This window comes from Haliotis cracherodii, unplaced genomic scaffold (assembly GCF_022045235.1).
Source record: "Haliotis cracherodii isolate W230 unplaced genomic scaffold, xgHalCrac1.p SCAF_9, whole genome shotgun sequence".
Classification (NCBI taxonomy): domain Eukaryota; kingdom Metazoa; phylum Mollusca; class Gastropoda; order Lepetellida; family Haliotidae; genus Haliotis; species Haliotis cracherodii.
The window spans coordinates 484,656-505,384 of record NW_027266343.1 but is presented as its reverse complement, the minus strand read 5'-3'; the positions used below and the strand labels follow the sequence as shown (position 1 = coordinate 505,384).

Sequence of the window (20,729 nt, the reverse complement as noted above, 5' to 3'; positions counted from 1 at the left end):
TGAACTGCGTCAGGCGTTCCTCAGAGTGTGGGCTCAAGTACCTATGACCTTCATCAACCGCCTCATCCATTCCATGTATCGACGCTGCACGGCAGTCATCAATGCACATGGTGGTCACACGGGAAAACTGACTTGTGATACCATTTTCTCGGAGACTAGTGTTTCACAATATTTGACACTTTAATTTCAACCTTGGTGATCAGTTTTGCCAAGTTTCATCTTTTTACTATGTCTCAAAATATGTTTTCACAAATATGGTTTCTCACATATCTATCCATGGTGACGTTTCTTTTGCGGTTCAGTATATAATAGCTATGATCCTGACCAGTGTCTGAAACTCAGCAGAGTAAGTGAGGGCCAGCATATTTAAAACACTGTAGGTCAGTGGAAAAACTGTAGGCCCAGTGGAAAAACTGTAGGTCAGTGGAAAAACTGTAGGCCCAGTGGAAAAACTGTAGGCCAGTGGAAAAACTGTAGGCCCAAACATTTTAGCTGAAGCAGGGAGACATACCCTTGCAATATTAATTGCAAAACACAAATAGTCAAGCAGATGTTGTTACTGCTATTACGCCGATTTTCTAGAGACTATGTGGTGATAGATGAAGCCTACATTTATCATGCTTAAATAATTACTTAAATAAACTGTAGCTGTAAGGGCCTACTGAATTTTAAAACAAATTTGTCGACCTCGGGCCTTCGGGACGATGTCTATTCGAACACTGGTTCTGACAAAGTGAAATATTTTCACCATCACCAAACTAACACAAAACACTGTAACTGGACTATACAATACTAAACTGTATCGTATGCAGTACGTTCCTCCTCCGTCAGGGGCGGCGGGCGGCCTAGTGGTTAAAGCGTTTGCTCTTCATCCCGAACGCTCAAGTTCGAATCCCCAAATGGGTACAATGTGTGAAGCCAATTTCTGGTGGCCCCAGCCGTGATATTGCTGGAATGTTGCTAAAAGAGGTGTAAAACCCAAGTCACTCATTCACTCATGGACTCCACGTGTTATTTCATGTTTTTAAATCACATTGCAAAGTAAACATACCTGAAAGTTGCATCAGAGCGCTCAGTAGTAAAATCGTTTTGTTTTTCATTGTTGTTTAAGGTCGCACAATAAACGAGTTTGGACCAGACCAGTGACTGACATCGTGAGCATCGATTTACGCAATTGGGATATGATGACATGCATCAAACTAAGTCAGCGAGTCTGACCACCCGATCCCGTTAGTCGCCTCTTACGACAGGCATGGGCGACTGAAGACCAATTCTTACCCGGATCTTCACGGGTCTCGTATCTTGTAAATTAAACCAGTGGTTGATATCATGAACGCCGACCACACCGTCGAGATACGATGACATATGGCCAGATCACACATCATAAGCGCTGGGACCAGCATGGAGAAAAGGGACATTTCTTCCCGAGAATCACGGGGGTATTTTTAGAGAGGACATCAACAGGACATCAACGTTTAACCCATTGATTTGTTGACAAAAAGCCATGTACTCAATTACCCATGAGGAGATCCATCATTCACCGATTATCACGTCGTCACCGCCACCGCCGTTGTGTGCCGTGACAGTGCAACAAACCAGACAAGGTCATGGTCGCCCAGCAGGGTAGTGCAAGTGTTTGAGGTTTGCTGGATTGATTAAGGAGTGATAGAAGTCGGAAGTCACGCCCCCTACACTGATCTGACTATTACGGTAATCACTGCTTTCACTTCCAAACGCTCGAGTTGGCGACATTTAGCAAGTCATCCCTTGTGGTAGGCAGCTGTTGTCCGGTGACGTTTATTACCCATGGTTGAAGTACCCACTGACCCGGGTATGTCACGATATCCGAGAGGAGCTATATCAATATGGCGTCTGGTCGTGCATAAAGTGCAATGCTAATCCGATATAGTATACAAGATGGACACACTGGTTCGACAGGAGATTGGGGATAAAAAATATTTGCATCAAATACTACTTTCTTCTTGTCTAAGGGGCACTTGTGGTCTAGTTGCAGAAATTCATTGTACTAAGTCGCGTCCCTAAGTCCTTAACGCTCCAATATTCCAGCTATATGACGGCGATCTGTACATAATAGAGTCTGGGCCAGTTTAAAAGCATCGATCTTCCGTTAGAGATACGATGACGTGCATCAACCAAGTCAGCAAGCATGACCACCGGATACCGTTAGCATAGGTTTCTGAAGACCTATTCCTACCCGAATGTTACTAAGTTGCTAACGTTTCGAACTAATTGTTGTTTAACGCAGCACTCAGCAATATTCCAGCTATATGACGGCAGTGTAAATAATCGACTCTGGACCAGACAATCCAGTGATTAATATCATGAGCATCGATCCACGCATTTGGGATCGATGACATGTATCAACCAAGTCAGCGAGCCTGACCACCCGATCCGACCACCCGATCCCGTTAGTCGCCTTTTACGACAAGCATAGTCGCCTTTTACGCAAGTATGGGTTGCTGAAGACCTATTCTACCCTGGAATCTTCACGGGTCTCTGAAGATGTAATAAGATGGTGTATTTATTAATAAAATGACTGTTTCAATACTAAACGATGAATTTATCACAAAAAATCATTATCTGTGAGAAATTGAGTGTTAACACGGCTTACAGACATATCAGTGGGAGTAACACCAGCAGTGAGCCACTGTGTAGTCAAATACCACTAGGATGGCTCTACAAGAGCACCTGCAGGAATAGAGGGGTGGAGTGGTAGCCTCCTGGTTAAAGTATTTGTTCGTAACGCCAAAGGCCCAGGTTCGATCACCTATATAGGTACAATGTGTGAAGTTTCTGGTGTCCCCTGCCGTGAAATTAATGGAATATTGCTAAAAGTAGCGTAAAACCATACTCACTCACTCACTCAAGAGTAGAAGTACACATAGATTTTGCAACATGATAACAAACAGTATTTGTCAGGGCTCTCAATCACGAACTGCATGAAATACAAACACAAGATTTAATTATGAATTCATTTATTGAAAAACTTGAAAATATGTTTTTAACAAACAGTGTACTGTCATATCACAGTGTCACAAACATGATATTTCCCGGTGTCTTAAGTGACTGTGGGGTGACTGAGCACAAATGTGCCGCTGCGGAACTCAGGATCAGTCATCCCTTTCATCCAATCTATAAATAAGACCACTGGTAGTTCCACTCGTTTTTCTAAAGACAGATCTTTATCAGGGAGTCTGATGACCCAGGGTCAACATCCAGACAATTTGATGATACTACTCTATAGGCAGGACATATTAACTCCCACCTTCACAATAAGCAATGGATGTAAAAACATTACTCTCAAATAAATATATAAATAAAGGATATTTTATTATGTAAAATGCAACAGCTCCTTTGTGCGCAATGTTAACATATACCAAATATTCCTGTTTCAGTTCCCTGTGGGATTCCAGGTTCCAATATGTCCCAGCAACTTGGTCACAAAAATAACAAGCATGAAATACTTATATCCCCGCCAACACGACATGTCCGGTTGTGTGTAAGGCATTAGCCCTCCAGAAACAAGCACTACCCCCATTTTCAGTCAAAGGCAAAGTCGTTGTTACGGAAACTCGAAAAATATTAATTTTTTTTAAAAACCTCACTATCAAAAGGTGCCAGTTAACCACCAGACCTGGTGGCAAGTTTGATTAAGATATCTCTCATTTGTTTTTAGAAACGTGACGTACAGACAGAAGGATGGACCGACAGTACCCACGCCTGTATTCCCATTCCACTTCCAGGAAGGGGATAATCAAGACGTTAGGCTCGGTGATTTGGTTGACTGCATGTTGACACACCCCGACGATGTGGATTGTTTCTCGTAACATCAATCACTGGGTAGTCTGGTACAGACTTGATTATTTACAGGTGATTAGTTTAGTATGCAAGCCGCTCTGAGACTTGATTATTTGCAGACTGCCTTCATACAGCTAGAATACTGCCAAGTGCAATGATAAACAAACAAAAAAAATCTCGTCGAAAAATGAAACTTCACTACAAAACATGAAATACTACTTCTCATAAACATCCTGTGATGAGGGCTACATCACACAACATCTTGAACCAGTCCAGTTATCAAACCACTAGCAATGATTCAGATCATAATAAACTCATGGTAATGGCTTCAGTCTGAATGCCCTCACATAACAAGCCACAGAAATGAATCATAAACATGGAAATTGTGCAGCCCTCTGTTGGAAAATGGTAAACGTTTTATTGGCGATCATCAAGGCTGCTGATTATCCAAGCCTGTGGTCCTACTCGATGCGATTTCCCTTTTAACAAAACTGTACTGCTTCGGGGTAATAGTGTATAAGTAGACACTGAGTGCTGGTAAAATATTCCACAAACAAGCTCATAAATATCACTTGCTTTTATGTATATCATGCATACAAGATCTAAACAAATTGAAATAAAATGACTTTCATGTATACCTCCTGTTTTATGTATGCATGAGATCGCAATATTTGCTGTATACACGATGGTCAAATACTGTATTCGACGTAATGAGCGCCCCGCTCTAATAAGCGCCCACAGTGATATTTGCTGATATATTGGCCGTTGAACAATCCCAATTAGCACCCCTTCCGATTGATCAATGTACACAAGACTTATTTATTCGCGTATAATATGCACTCATGTGTTATATGCACCCTTAATTATGGGCTATCAAATTCTGGAAAAATATATCTGTCGTACATAAATATTTTAGGCTGTCAGCATAACCCACAAAATTTATCTTTCAACTTTTTTTCACTAAAATAATAACCTAATAAGAGCCCTTGATTTCTAATTTTGAGAGCGCCCTGGGCGCTTATTACGTCGAATATGGGTATGTTTTATTTGTAACATGGTGATCATTATGAGGGAGTTATGATCATGTTTCACACCAATGTTGACGTGTTAATGGACGTTTCCCAGGATATGGAATTGTAAAATATATGTGGTATGATGAGCCAACAATAATTGGTTGAGATATTATCTTATGCTTTAAACACGACGCGAACGATCGCACACAAAAGTGGGAGAGATATGACAATAGTCATTGAGAGAAAAGGTACAGGTAAACGACGTAAGGATTGTGAGAATATACAGGAAATACCCACCCGTGCATAAAATGGACATGTCTGAGATTGCCGAGGTCGGATTCTATTGAGGGAGTCATTATTATTACAATTCGGGTAAATATGCATGTAAAAAAAAATCATGTACATTTCATCATCAGCCTTAAAGAGGCTTTACATAGTGTTGATATCTCATAAAGAGAAATAAAAGAAGACCCGTCGCTGTTAATCGTACAATAAAACACTGCAGGGAGAATAAACCTTGAGAGTGCTGCAGATTACACCATGAGGTTTACTCTCCCTGCAGCGTTTTATTGTACGATAAAAAAACTCCCACTTGTCGTATATTTTACAAGCCTGGTTTGATGCAAAATGGAAAAGTGACAACATAGTGTAAGTAACATTTCTCAGATTGACCTAAGTAACATGTTTCCACTCAGATGGAATATACAAATACATGAGATATTACGGAGACAATGACAGAGGGAAATGTGAGACTCTCTTCGTGTCCATTCGCTCCCTTGTGTTGTGGGCAGCTCAACATTGATACAACATATCATACCAGTTTGGGATATTGATACAACATATCATACCAGTTTGGGATATTGATATCGTGAACATTGCTGGCTGGTATGGAAGATTGTCAACATTGCCAGCTGGTATTGGAGATAAATCATACCAGGTTGCAACATTTACACAAATTGTACCAGTTTACAGCTACTACACAATAAATCATACCAGGTTGCAACATTTATACAAAATGTACCAGTTTGCAGCTGCTATACAATAAATCATACCAGGTTGCAACATTTATACAAAATTTACCAGTTTACAGCTACTACACAATAAATCATACCAGGTTGCAACATTTATACAAAATGTACCAGTTTGCAGCTGCTATACAATAAATCATACCAGGTTGCAACATTTATACAAAATTTGACAGTTTGCAGCTGCTATACAATAAATCATACCAGGTTGCAACATTTATACAAAATGTACCAGTTTGCAGCTGCTATACAATAAATCATACCAGGTTGCAACATTTATACAAAATTTACCAGTTTGCAGCTGCAACACCATAAATCATACCAGTTTGCATCATTTATACAAAATTTACCAGTTTGCAGCTGCTATACAATAAATCATACCAGGTTGCAACATTTATACAAGATCTACCAGTTTGCAGCTGCTATAAAATATATCATACCAGGTTGCAACATTTATACAAGATGTACCAGTTTGCAGCTGCTAATACAAAATATCATACAAGTTTACACCTATTATATCATGCCAGTTTGTAACATTTATACAAAATATATCAGTTTGCAGCTGATATAAAATAAATCATACCAGGTTGCAACATTCATACAAAATTTACCAGTTTGCACCTGCTATACAATAAATCATATAAGTTTACACCATGCCAGTTTGTAACATTTATACAAAATATATCAGTTTGCAACATTTCTACATTACATCATACCAGTTTGAAACATTAATACAACATATCATACCAGTTTCAAACAATTATACAATATATCATACCAGTTTGCCACATGTATACAATATATTTCATATTACAGCCTCTTCAACAGTACATATTTCCCTTAGACCTAAGAAAGTAATAGTCTTGGTTCTCAGGAACTGCCCGCATCATCATAAAGGTTGGTTTTTATTTCCATTTTCAAATAAAATAAATTTTAAATCCTAATATTTGCGATCCACTATAGCACACAGTTACTTCCCTTTACATACACACTGCTTTACTGTGCATCTTGTGTCATAGTTATGGCAGCAATAGGAGTTTGTATACTTGTTTCTGTAAGGAGGCCGTTTCCCAGATTGATGGTTCACAACAGTTTATTTGGTTACATACTAGTTTGATCAAGCAAAGAAAAAAACAAAAACAAAAAAACGCCCACGCACACTATATTTTTAAAAGTCACTGTCTGAGAAACAATTCTTTTAAGCCTTATATTATCCAAAATATATACAATTAATATCTCAAAATATATACAATTAATACCATACAACAACTGTACACTCCTGTTCCTGTAACAGCTGGGTGTTGGACACACACATCTCCTCCAACCAATACCGTCATATCTCCTCCAACCAATACTGTCATATCTCTTCCAACCATTACTGTCATATCTCCTCCAACCAATACTGTCATATCTCCTCCAACCAACACCGTCATATCTCCTCCAACCAATACTGTCATATCTCCTCCAACCAACACTGTCATATCTCCTCCAACCAACACCGCCTTCAGCCCCTAACTCCACTTAAACAGGTGGAGGGATGACAGTGCCCTGAAAGAGAGAGCAGACGCCACAGTATTTCCCGGTATTTCCCCCTATTAATTTCAGTATTCAAGTCACACTAAGAACATTCTGTCACAATACTTACTGACAGACATCTCCACTAGATGTGGCAACTAGTTTAAGTACTCACGTCACACTAAAAACATTCTGTCACAATACTTACTGACTGACACCACCACTAGATGTGGCAACTAGTTTAAGTACTCATGTCATACAAAGAACGTTCTGTCACAATAGTTACTGACTGACACCTCACATAGATGTCTCAACTAGTTTAAGTACTCATGTCATACAAAGAACATTCTGTCACAATACTTACTGACTGACGACTGACTGGGTGAAGTTCCTGTAGTCTCTGAACACAATTAGTGCTGGGTGGACGACCGACTGCCTCCAGTGGCCGTACCTGACACAGGAAACAAGAAGAGGCATGGTAGATACATGTATACACAGATAGCACTTATCCAGAAGTACTGATCATACTTTAAGGGTATGTCAAATGGAGGGAAAAGACAGAAAAAAGACTGAAGGGATGGATGACTGGGGTGCAGGGAAGATGGGTGTCTGGAGGAACAATAGGAGGACGGACAGATGCAGGACGGCAGGATGACTGGGAGAGACAGATGGATTAAGGAATAAAAAAATTAAGATGATGGAAAGAATAAATAGACAGGGGAGGAAATGAAAGAAGGAAAGACAGAAAGAAGAACAAATGATGGATGGGTTGATGGAGAATGAATGGAAGATGGAGGAATGAATCAACGGAACATATATAATTTGTAGGTGATTAAAGGATGCTCACCACATGTGACATGTGGTCCTCACTGACCGGTTCGACCAGGACAGAGCCAGGAACATCACCAGAAGGTTGACCAGTCCAGTCAGCAGCACCAGCCTCTTCAGGGTGACCTGCAGACAGAAGACTTGGTGAGATGTATGCTACAGTGCGTGCGTGCGTGCGTGCGTGCGTGCGTCCGTGAGTGCGTGCGTGCATTCTACCTGCCCTGCTAAATCAGAGAAAATAGGGAAACAATCATTTTAACAACAAACCTTCATTAACTGAAGCAGCAGCTAATTGGAGTTTGAAAAATGTCGACTCTGACCCTATCTGCCTGTATGTGTGTGTGTGTGACTGAGATCCACTTCGACACTGACCCTATCTGCCTGTGTGTGTGTGTGTGTGTCTGAGATCCACTACGACACTGACCCTATCTGCCTCTGTGTGTGTGTGTGACACTGAGATCCACTACGACACTGACCCTATCTTCCTGTGTGTGTGTGTGTGTGTGACACTGAGATCCACTGTGACACTGACCCTATCTGCCTGTGTGTGTGTGTGTGTGACACTGAGATCCACTGTGACACTGACCCTATCTGCCTGTGTGTGTGTGTGTGTGTGACACTGAGATCCACTGTGACACTGAGCCTATCTGCCTGTGTGTGTGTGTGTGTGTGTGTGTGTGTGACTGAGATCCACTGCGACACTGACCCTATCTGCCTCTCTGTGTGCGTGTGACTGAGATCCACTGCGACACTGACCCTATCTGCCTGTGTGTGTGTGTGTGTGTGTGTGTGTGTGTGTGTGACACTGACCCTATCTGCCTCTGTGTGTGTGTGTGTGACACTGACCCTATCTGCCTCTCTCTGTGTGTGTGACACTGACCCTATCTGCCTGTGTGTGTGTGTGTGACTGAGATCCACTGCGACACTGACCCTGTCTGCCTGTGTGTGTGTGTGTGACTGAGATCCACTGCGACACTGACCCTATTTGCCTGTGTGTGTGACACTGAGATCCACTGCGACACTGACCCTATCTGCCTCTGTGTGTGTGTGTGTGACACTGACCCTATCTGCCTCTCTGTGTGTGTGTAACTGAGATCCACTGCGACACTGACCCTATCTGCCTCTGTGTGTGTGTGTGACTGAGATCCACTGCGACACTGACCCTATCTGCCTCTGTGTGTGTGTGTGACTGAGATCCACTGCGACACTGACCCTATCTGCCTCTGTGTGTGTGTGTGTGTGTGACACTGACCCTATCTGCCTCTGTGTGTGTGTGTGTGTGTGTGACACTGACCCTATCTGCCTCTCTGTGTGTGTGGACGGCTCTGACTTCTGTCTGCAGGGCTTGCAGCTGCTCCACAAGACTCAACACCAGGGCCTGGGTGCTCTCTGACAACAAAGTACATGTACACGTCATAGCAAGGATTCTGCAGCAAGCTCCTCACAGTGATATCCCATTCGTGGAGCTCAACACCAGGGCCTGGGTGCTCTCTGACAACAAAGTACATGTACACGTCATAGCAAGGATTCTGCAACAAGCTCCTCACACGATAGCCCGTTCATGGAGCTCTCTATACTATCGCTGCCACCAGTCAAAACTCCACAATGTGATAGGTGGCTACAGCCATGCTTGGAGTTGAACCAACTGACCATAATGTTTACAAACAAGTGATGACTGCTGTGGCGCCAAATACTCTTACCCCTGGCTAAATTATTTTCTTTGTTTGTCAATTTGAATTTTTGTTTCATTAAAACTGTAATCTGATTTTCCATTCGTTCGACTGCAATCTCAAACCAATCTGATCAAACAAACAAAAAGGTCAATTCATCAGGGAAATATGATCCGTTGTAAACCTTTTCAAAATTCACTATGATGGCATTCCCAAAGACAAAAAATTATATACATAACAACATTTGGGGTTAGAGGCCAAATTTCAAAATTCTTGTAATGGCCGCACTCACACTGGTGGCAGCGATGTTAACAAGAATGTAACGAAAGTGTCACACATTTGGAAGGAACTTGCTTCTGTAGGTACCGGCAGGAGAGATAACTCACATCTTCACATCTCTAACATGAGTTGCGGACATGGAGGAGAAACAGTCAAGTTAGACTTACCACAAATAAAGTTATCTTATCTAAAAATATACATCTACAAAATACAATCCAAACGGAACTCCAAACCATGCTTAATTTCAGGCCTAGAGTTGAGGCAATCTAGACTTGCTAAATCATTCTAGACTTGAATTGGATTCATTATTTAATTTATTTTCTAGGATCTGGGTTGGTTGGTTTATTGTTTAATGTCGCACTCAACAATATTCCAGCTATATGAAGGCAGTCTGTAAATAATTGAGTCCGAAACAGACAATCCAGTGATTGACATCATGAGCATCGATACGCGCAATTTGGATACAATAACATGCATCAACCAAGTCAGCGAGCCTGACCACCCGATGCCGACAAGTACAGTCGCCTTTTGCAGCCTTTTGAAGACCTATTCTAACCCATTTTTTCACGGTTCTCTAGGGTCTGGGTGACAGACTACAATAAAGTGTTTGATTTAAATCATATAAACTTAATGATAAGAAGAAAGACATTATCTCCATTTGTGTAGCATAATACCACTGAAACAATCTCATTAAAATCAGATCTTAGTCCCGTAATGGGATGTCCTCAGATCTTTGTTTAGCAGTAGCGAAAACTAAGATCTGATTTTAATGAGATTGCCGTTGAAATCTTGTACCAGTCCAGGTTGGGCTTTGAGACAGGGATACTCAAGTCCCTTTAGTCTCCCCATCAGAGCCCTCGTGAAGACCTGACCCCTAACCCGGGTACACAGCTTGGGTAACAAGGGAGAGTGACTTGGTCACTCCAGTATATTCCGGGCAGGACAGGTTACAGGAACAACATTTGAAAACTGACCTTGATTCTTCAGAAGTTGGTTGTGGTTTTTCACAGTCATACTTCTCATATCTGCTAAATCTTTCTGGAAATATAGAAATAATAATATGAAATCTAATTATTTGAGAACAGTTTGAATAAGAGAGGCTCATCGTAGATCCTGCTTTTGTAAGTCAGAAAGGACATAACGAATTAATTAATAGATTTTCATTCCAAGCCATCTCACCACCACTTCAGCCTGCCACACTTCATTTTAATGTTCCCAAGGATTCCCTTGTACATCTTCCCGAGGCAAGGGAGTTAACTGACTACAAAAGTCCAGTTCTCACCTTTGCTGAACTAGGCTGGAATTTCCAGGCTCGATCGTAGTGCCACCAGTGACTATTCAACCTGTCCCTCCTACTGACCAATCAGATTTCATTAGTCATATCACTTGCATTTGCTTAAACAAAATGGCAACCCCCAGTGAAAAAAAATCTGATTGATAACCAAGATCTATATTGTAATAAAACGGATCTTATGCCACGAAAAACATCAAATGACTTGAGTACCTTGATTAAAAACATGAAAAGTATCTATCAACATAAAATTGGGGGTACACATGTTTTGCAAATCCTTCAGTTGACCGAGACATGTACATTGAAATACATGTAGTTCATGACGCGATTTTGATTGGATTATGCATAGACTTGTTAGTCCAGCCAAAATTTAACTCCGGAATACCATCCTAGTTCGGCAAGGATGGAGACTTTTATAGTCAGTTAACACCCTTTACTCAGGAAGATGTCCCTTGTACTGAATCACACAATATATGTGTGATCCAAACAGGCCATTGATGTGTCATGAGAATCACACTTGCCAACAGCTTTTTAACATATCTTGTATAGTTTGTTTAAAAACCTCCTTATGACAATAAAATGGCCGTTTCTTTATTCCTGAGAGAAGACTGTCCGACTGACCAGCATCTCCCTCTGGCTGATGAGCCACCCCAGGATGACTGCACTCATGGCAGGATGAACGTCCTTCCCTGGTCGCTTCAGCTGCACACTAGGCTGCAAGGATACAGGGTTACCATGGTTACAGAACAGTTACATGTCATCATTATGTGCATTACATGTCATCGTTATGTGTTACATGTCATCATTATGTGTGTTACATGTCATCATTATGAGTGTTACATGTCATTATTATTTGTGTTACATGTCATTATTATGTGCGGTATATGTCATCATTATGTGTGTTACATGTCATCTTAATGTGTGTTACATGTCGACATTATGTGCTGTTTAATGTAGGCAGTTGTCAGGAAGTTACTATATTTAGATGCCCCTTGACTCATACAGAAATTTCTGTCATGTTCTAGTACCGCTAGACTGGTGAGACTGGAAATTTCCAGTAGCTTATTTGGCTGTATATAGTGGGACAAGAGTGTGTTTATATATCTCTCACACATTTTTATTGGTTTGGTACCAGCTTTCATGTGAGGATTGCTCATCATTCCTCATTTCCTGCCTAGTCCATCACAGAAACTTGACCACTGTCGCCGCTGGGTGAAGATATTATTTTCACTGACCCTTGCTATCACCACTCTATTTGTGTATTTGATACTGACCACTGACATCATATCATATTTTGAATACTGTACTACCTCTCTATTGTGTGCAGCCGTAGTAATTGCTGTGCAGTAATTTGTATTGATTTGTAAACTTAGTTAATTTTTGCAATACATTTGTTGATTGTTTACCACTTGTTGGTTGTTTGTTGGTTTCACACTCAGTTCTTTTATGCACAGATTTCTGGGTAAACATATACATTGTTTCAATTTGGGAATCGCCACGTAACAATGTGTGACAGAGTGAGAAGGGTGTAACTCCACTTTCATCAGTAGTCATCTATATCACAGCATGTCAGCTTAATGTCATTTATATCACTGCATGTCAGCTTAATGTCATTTATATCACAGCATGTCAGCTTAATGTCATTTATATCACAGCATGTCAGCTTAATGTCATTTATATCACTGCATGTCAGCTTAATGTCATTTATATCACTGCATGTCAGCTTAATGTCATTTATATCACAGCATGTCAGCTTAATGTCATTTATATCACTGCATGTCAGCTTAATGTCATTTATATCACAGCATGTCAGCTTAATGTCATTTATATCACTGCATGTCAGCTTAATGTCATTTATATCACAGCATGTCAGCTTAATGTCATTTATATCACAGCATGTCAGTTTAATGTCATTTATATCACTGCATGTCAGCTTAATGTCATTTATATCACAGCATGTCAGTTTAATGTCATTTATATCACAGCATGTCAGCTTAATGTCATTTATATCACAGCATGTCAGTTTAATGTCATTTATATCACTGCATGTCAGCTTAATGTCATTTATATCACAGCATGTCAGTTTAATGTCATTTATATCACTGCATGTCAGCTTAATGTCATTTATATCACAGCATGTCAACTTAATGTCATTTATATCACAGCATGTCAGCTTAATGTCATTTATATCACAGCATGTCAGTTTAATGTCATTTATATCACTGCATGTCAGCTTAATGTCATTTATATCACAGCATGTCAGCTTAATGTCATTTATATCACAGCATGTCAGCTTAATGTCATTTATATCACTGCATGTCAGCTTAATGTCATTTATATCACTGCATGTCAGTTTAATGTCATTTATATCACAGCATGCCAGCTTAATGTCATTTATGTCACAGCATGTCAGTTTAATGTCATTTATATCACAGCATGTCAGCTTAATGTCATTTATATCACTGCATGTCAGCTTAATGTCATTTATATCACTGCATGTCAGCTGAATGTGGGAGGGAGGTCTGAGACATTTAACACTTGATGAAAACAAATAGCATGAGGTTGTTGGTGACAAACCTAGAATCATGATGGGATTCAAACCCATGACCAAAAGATTCTGTTTTTCATTTGTTGTTTAACGCCACACTCAGCAATATTACAGCTATATGACGGCGGTCCATAAAAATTGAGTCTGGAAAAGACAATCCAGTGATTGACATCATGAACATCGATCCACACAATTGGGATATGATGACATGCATCAACCAAGTCAGAGAGCCTGATCACCTGATCCCGTAAGTCGCCTCTTATGACAAGCATGGATTGCTGAAGACCTATTCTAACTTGAAACTGCACTGGACTCAGAAGATTATGTATTTAAGATTGCATCTGAACTATATTCTGTAAACTTATTGTTTGTGTACTCCAAAAAGAAATAATATCATAAGAAAAAAAATAAAAGATTCTGGTACGCCTGAATTGAACCAACTTTGCACAGCAATTCCATAGCCTTAGATGACAGTGATAGTCAGGCCCATGACTAAGAGTAAGAAAAGGCGTTAAAAGGCCAAAAGCCTCCCAAAATATTACCAATGTGAAGAAATCATTAATGATGAATATTATTATGAGTGACAAAACACCACTATCTACAACTAAGCAAATATGTCACTTTGTTCCAGAAGCACTGTAGCTCACCTGGTTAAAACATCAATAGTTTAAAATGTCAAAAGTTTCAGCTTCCAGTATGTGTTGAAAGCCACCATTAATGACACAAGTTCCAAATTTTATGACATTTTGAAAGACAGTAGATACATACTCTAATTACTTTTATCACATCATGATAATGATTATCAGTGTTCAAACATGTTCACCTTTTCTCTCGCTGTTTCAACATTTCCTGGGTTTCTGTGAAGCTTCAGTGATGGTGTGGCAAATAGCTGTTGTTGTCTAACTGGGTTACCTCCCTTAGATTGGGGAGTTTTGTTTCCATCGGTGACTGAAATAAACAATTGTAGACAGTAAAATAAGCAGAAAAAACATTTGAACCTGAAGATTTATAAGCAGTGGTGTATGTTGTAGTCACAGAAAGTAAACGTTAATTACAGGTACTGAGGACCATCAAGCCATTATCAGATCTTATTGAGATTGAAACAATAACACACACACACTCACACACATGCACACACACACACACACCTAATTATGATTTATTTTTTTTGTGTACACATATTTCCCAAAGTCCCCTATAGCTACCTGTGTCTCAAACAAAAACATTACTTACAATAATTATCAAATTTAATTACATTTTTCAACAGAAATGCCTCTGAAAAGTGATTGAAATACAGTGAACTATGGTTATAACGAACAGTTCAGTTATACTATGGTCATAACGAACAGTTCAGTTATACTATGGTTATAACGAACAGTTCAGTTATACTATGGTCATAACGAACAGTTCAGTTATTCTATGGTCATAACGAACAGTTCAGTTATACTATGGTCATAACGAACAGTTCAGTTATACTATGGTCATAATGAACAGTTCAGTTATACTATGGTTATAACGAACAGTTCAGTTATACTATGGTTATAACGAACAGTTCAGTTATACTATGGTCATAACGAACAGTTCAGTTATACTATGGTTATAACAAACAGTTCAGTTATACTATGGTTATAACGAACAGTTCAGTTGTACTATGGTCATAACGAACAGTTCAGTTATACTATGGTTATAACAAACAGTTCAGTTATACTATGGTTATAAGAAACAGTTTCAGTTATACTATGGTCATAACGAACAGTTCAGTTATACTATGGTTATAACGAACAGTTCAGTTATACTATGGTTATAACGAACAGTTCAGTTATACTATGGTTATAACGAACAGTTCAGTTATACTATGGTCATAACGAACAGTTCAGTTATACTATGGTCATAACGAACAGTTCAGTTATACTATGGTTATAACGAACAGTTCAGTTATACTATGGTTATAACGAACAGTTCAGTTATACTATGGTTATAAGAAACAGTTCAGTTATACTATGGTTATAAGAAACAGTTCAGTTATACTATAGTTATAGCGAACAGTTCAGTTGTACTATGGTTATAACGAACAGTTCAGTTATACTATGGTTATAGAGAACAGTTCAGTTATACTATGGTTATAAGAAACAGTTCAGTTATACTATAGTTATAGCGAACAGTTCAGTTGTACTATGGTTATAACGAACAGTTCAGTTATACTATGGTTATAACGAACAGTTCAGTTATACTATGGTTATAGCAAACAGTTCAGTTTATACTATGGTTATAGCGAACAGTTCAGTTGTACTATGGTTATAACAAACAGTTCAGTTATACTATGGTCATAACGAACAGTTCAGTTGTACTATGGTAATAACGAACAGTTCAGTTATACTATGGTTATAGAGAACAGTTCAGTTATACTATGGTTATAGCGATCAGTTCAGTTGTACTATGGTTATAACAAACAGTTCAGTTATACTATGGTTATAACAAACAGTTCAGTTATACTATGGTTATAACAAACAGTTCAGTTATACTATGGTTATAACAAACAGTTCAGTTCGTCAGTTCATTGTAAGCCTATTTGTTATAAACATAGTTTACTGTATTTTCAAAGATAGCTTTTTTCAATCTTTTTAAATACTTTTTTTTTAATTTTGCCCTGCAAGATGTATACTTTTCACAAGTTATGGTGAAATGATTGGGGTGAACATTCCGAAATGAAATGTATTTTAATACCCATTAGATGTGTGAAACGTGTTCCGAGATTTTTTTTAAGCAATTAACATCAAACAGCTGAAAGCTAAAATGGTCTGTCTTCACAAGTAAGAAGATTGATGAATTTGTAAAGTACAAAGTCCACATCATCAACGTTTGTATATACTTTCAGTTAAATAAATAGATATGATCAGTTACTTTTGTAGTTGAGTATACACACCATCACCATGATCATGTGGCCGAGATGCAGAAAGCACAAATCTTGCAGCTATACTGTGTACCAGCGAGCTGTCGGTGCCCCTGGGGGGGAGGCCGTGAAGGCTGTCAGGGGGTGGAGGAGGCGATGCTGGCAGCGACTGTGTTGGGAGGGATGGTTTCAGTGTGGACCTACCTATGAACAGAAAAACACATTTGTAGCTTTTTATTTATTTAATGTTTTCAAATCATACTCAGTGTGCCACTGAAAATTGTTCTGAAACAGATGGTCTCTATACCCAGCTAACACAAAACATTTTCAAAAGGTTTCATTGTAGTTTTTCAAAAACATTTTCGTCAAAACATTTCATTTACCTTTTAGAAATGTTTTACAACTATTCAAAATGTTATTGAAATGTTTTCAAAATGTTATTCAAGAACATAAGGCTATTACATAGGCAAAACTATTTCATAACATGTTATTACAATGTTTTCAACACGTTGCAGAAATGTTTTGCCAGAACATATTTAATGAAATGTTATCACCATGTTTTAAATACATTGTGTACACATATGTAAAATCATCCGAAGGCGTAAATGTTTCATAATTATTCAAAATGTTTATGACATGTTTTTAAAATGTTATTCAAGAACATCATGCTGTAACATAGGCGATACTGTTTCATAACATGTTTTTGCAATGTATTCAACACATTGCAGAAATGTTATGCTAGAATATATTTTCATGAAATGTTATCGCCATGTATTAAAGTGAGTACCGATTACGACCCCAACAGCCTTCAGTTGAACACAAGTTCCCCAGCTAGCACACTCCGTTTTCATAACGCTGGGGATTGGTAATGCAACAGTTACAGTTTAATCTGTAGACTAAATGTCCTAAGAAAATATAGCTGATATGAGTAAGACAAAACTTCACATGATTTGTTTGTTGCTGATTACAGATAGTATCACAGGCAATTACATTTAGTCGCGCATATTTTGTTGGGGTGTGAGAGAGACCGTTGAGAAGTGGATAAAAATAGATCTATGGTACAAGACACATTCACAATTAATTATTTTTCATGACTAGTTATTAAAATGTCTTAAAACGTTTTTGAAAATGTATAAATATTTTTAATGTTTTTAACACGTTCTTAAAATGTTTGTAAAAACTGACATCACACAAACATTTTAAAATGTTGTGACACTCTTACATAATATTCTGCCCCCGCAGTTCACGTTTACTCTACATCCAAGTGACATTGTGAAGCAAGAGCTGGATCTCCGAACTCTGATTTCTTAGGGGTAAGTTCATTTTCAAAAGCAGTATCCGCTTATCTATGCAGTATCTAAATGGCATTGTCTAAGTATAACATTTGTTAACCACTTTCTAAATGGCATTGTGTATTCATAGCTTTCGGCCATTGGAGCCATGCCAATTTACACTTGTCAGATGGGTACAATAGGTTCATGATCTAGGGGTGCTTTGCAAAGTGTGAATCGCTTGCAAGTGATTCGCCTTACAACAGTGGACTAACTTTCAGTCACTTGCAAGCGAAACCATCCCTGGCTGAGGTCACTTCGTTCTCATACCAAAATGGTGGCTGACTTTGACTGCAGAACAAGAAATTCTTGACTGGATCAACGAGGAAATGAGCAAAGATAGCTTACATCATCCTCAGTCTGCTCCATATCTTCAAAATAGTCATAAATTTCTTCAGCTCGTCATCGCGCCTCTTTTATAACGTTCTACATCAAGGCAACAAAGCGGTAGTTGCGCCGGCCTTTCAAACTGTTGCAGCGATTAATTTGCTTTCTCTAAACGAATCGTGGCTTGCCACGTGCCCCTAGACTACCAGTTGTTAGATTTTCATTTTTGTGGAAGCCTTGGTGGCTGAGGGGGTTAGACAATAACATTCCTGAAAGCCTAATAACTGCACCAGACACCAACCTACACAATACTTAATGATCGAAGTGAAAACTTTAATGTGCATTTGCAGAAAATATATTCCATTATGTACTTGAACAATCATCAAATTCACATCAGCATGAATGACTTTTACCCACGTTGAATGCAGAGCGTAACATGTACTTATAGCGTATTCCAGAGATCAGCTTGTGGCATATCATATTGTGTAGAAATACAGAGGGACACTGTTGTATGTCATGGTTTGTTTGATACCAAGTTCTTTTCAAACATGATCCATTGTTAGTAATAGTTGCATTATTAAATGTGGCATTGAAATGAAGTTCACAACGCATGAGTGAGTGAGTGAGTGAGTGAGCGAGTGAATGAAAGCGAGCATGGTTTTACGCCGCTTTTAGCAATATTCCAGCAATATCACAGCAGATTTCGATTTCATTGCACGATTTTGATTGGACTATGCATAGACTAGTTAGTCCAGCCAAAATGTAACTCCATAATGACAGCCAAGTTCGGCAAGGGTGGAAACTGGACTTTTACAGTCAGTTAATTCTCTTGCCTCGGGAAGATGGTAGCACCTCTGTTTATCCCCAACCCCAGAACATTATTTGTCTGGGGAATTCAGCTATTCTAACCAAGTTTAATTAATAAGCTGTATCGTTTCAATGAGTAGTTTGGGACACTGAAATAGGCTCTAGAGATAACCTGAGTCATGTCGATACACAAGTGACACCTCAAAGATAGTTTCTTTGTAAATTCTTACAATAACAGGAAGTAATGAATTTAAGCTACAGGTAGGCTATAACAATGAAGTGTCATGTCTTTGAAAGGCTTGCTCCGAGAACTAAAGTTAAATATAAGGGCTGGGACGAGTCCAAATTTACTACCTGGGTACCCTATTACTCGACCCTACCCAGGTACCCACTCAAGGTCTCAAGAGTTGAGGAACAAAATGTCTGATTGGGAATTGTTTTAGTGCAGGCCAAAACTATTTAAATACATGTATCAAACTATCAGATCATGCGTACACTGAACTAGACCGAAGCTTTATCTTTAATCAAACATATACAAGTCAAAAGCAATGTGTGCATCGTCAGAAAGAAATGCGATCATTAGCGACTTGTAGGGTAACCACTGAGCTACAGTGGGTTTATTGTCATTGAAGAATATATCACCTAACTCTAACTACGGGTCCGGGCAGTCATGTGGTTCTACTCAGGATCCACCCGATTCGATTAACCAGGCCTTTCAAATATCATAGGGTCGGGGTAATGAGGTCCTGTTCAGGGGAAATCAAGTGTGTATGTGAGTTAGGTTGGTTAGTCTGTTGTTTAACGCCGCACTCAGCCATATTCCAGCTGTATGACGGCGGTCTGTAAATAATTGAGTCTGGACCAATCAATCCAGTGATTGACATCATGACCATCGATCTACGCAATTGGGATACGATGACATGCTTCAACCAAGACATCGAGCTTGACCAGCCGATCCCGTTAGTCGCCTCTTACGACAGGCATAGTCGCCTGTTACGGCAAGCATGGGTTGCTGAAAACCTGTTCTAACTCGGCTCTTCACAGGTGCAAGTTAGGTAAATAATCCGATGTTATTAGAGCCTTGCATTAAATACCATTTGTTGCTTTGAAACCACTTTTGATTTTGAAAAGGCTTTGAAAACCGTCCATGGTTGTTGTGGAGACGATACCGAACTGTGAGTGTGATATCACATTCTCGCTTCCTCTGTTTTTGTTTACCTCTTGCCAAGGTCAGGTTGAAACGACCTTCACCTTCACCAAAGGTTCACCACTGTCCCGTCGAGATTGAGATGGGTTTGAGAAAGGATGAGAGTGTCATTGTCATGTACCGACTTAATTCTGTTCAGATTGTACTTTAAGACATATGACGGCAGAAATTAACCCGCA

General features: G+C 39.2%; 1 protein-coding gene across 1 annotated transcript; it reads right to left on the bottom strand.

The window, feature by feature from the left end:
- Window positions 1-3,024: 3,024 nt before the first annotated feature.
- On the bottom strand, window positions 3,025-20,556 carry LOC139452871 (uncharacterized). Its single transcript, XM_071234511.1, has 9 exons — window positions 20,438-20,556; window positions 16,912-17,082; window positions 14,812-14,936; window positions 12,062-12,154; window positions 11,124-11,187; window positions 9,495-9,589; window positions 8,220-8,326; window positions 7,737-7,823; window positions 3,025-7,405 (listed from the first exon to the last, which is right to left on the bottom strand). The coding sequence occupies exons 1-9, from the start codon at window positions 20,490-20,492 to the stop codon at window positions 7,369-7,371; spliced, it is 834 nt and encodes a 277-aa protein (XP_071090612.1). The 5' UTR covers window positions 20,493-20,556; the 3' UTR covers window positions 3,025-7,368.
- Window positions 20,557-20,729: the final 173 nt, after the last annotated feature.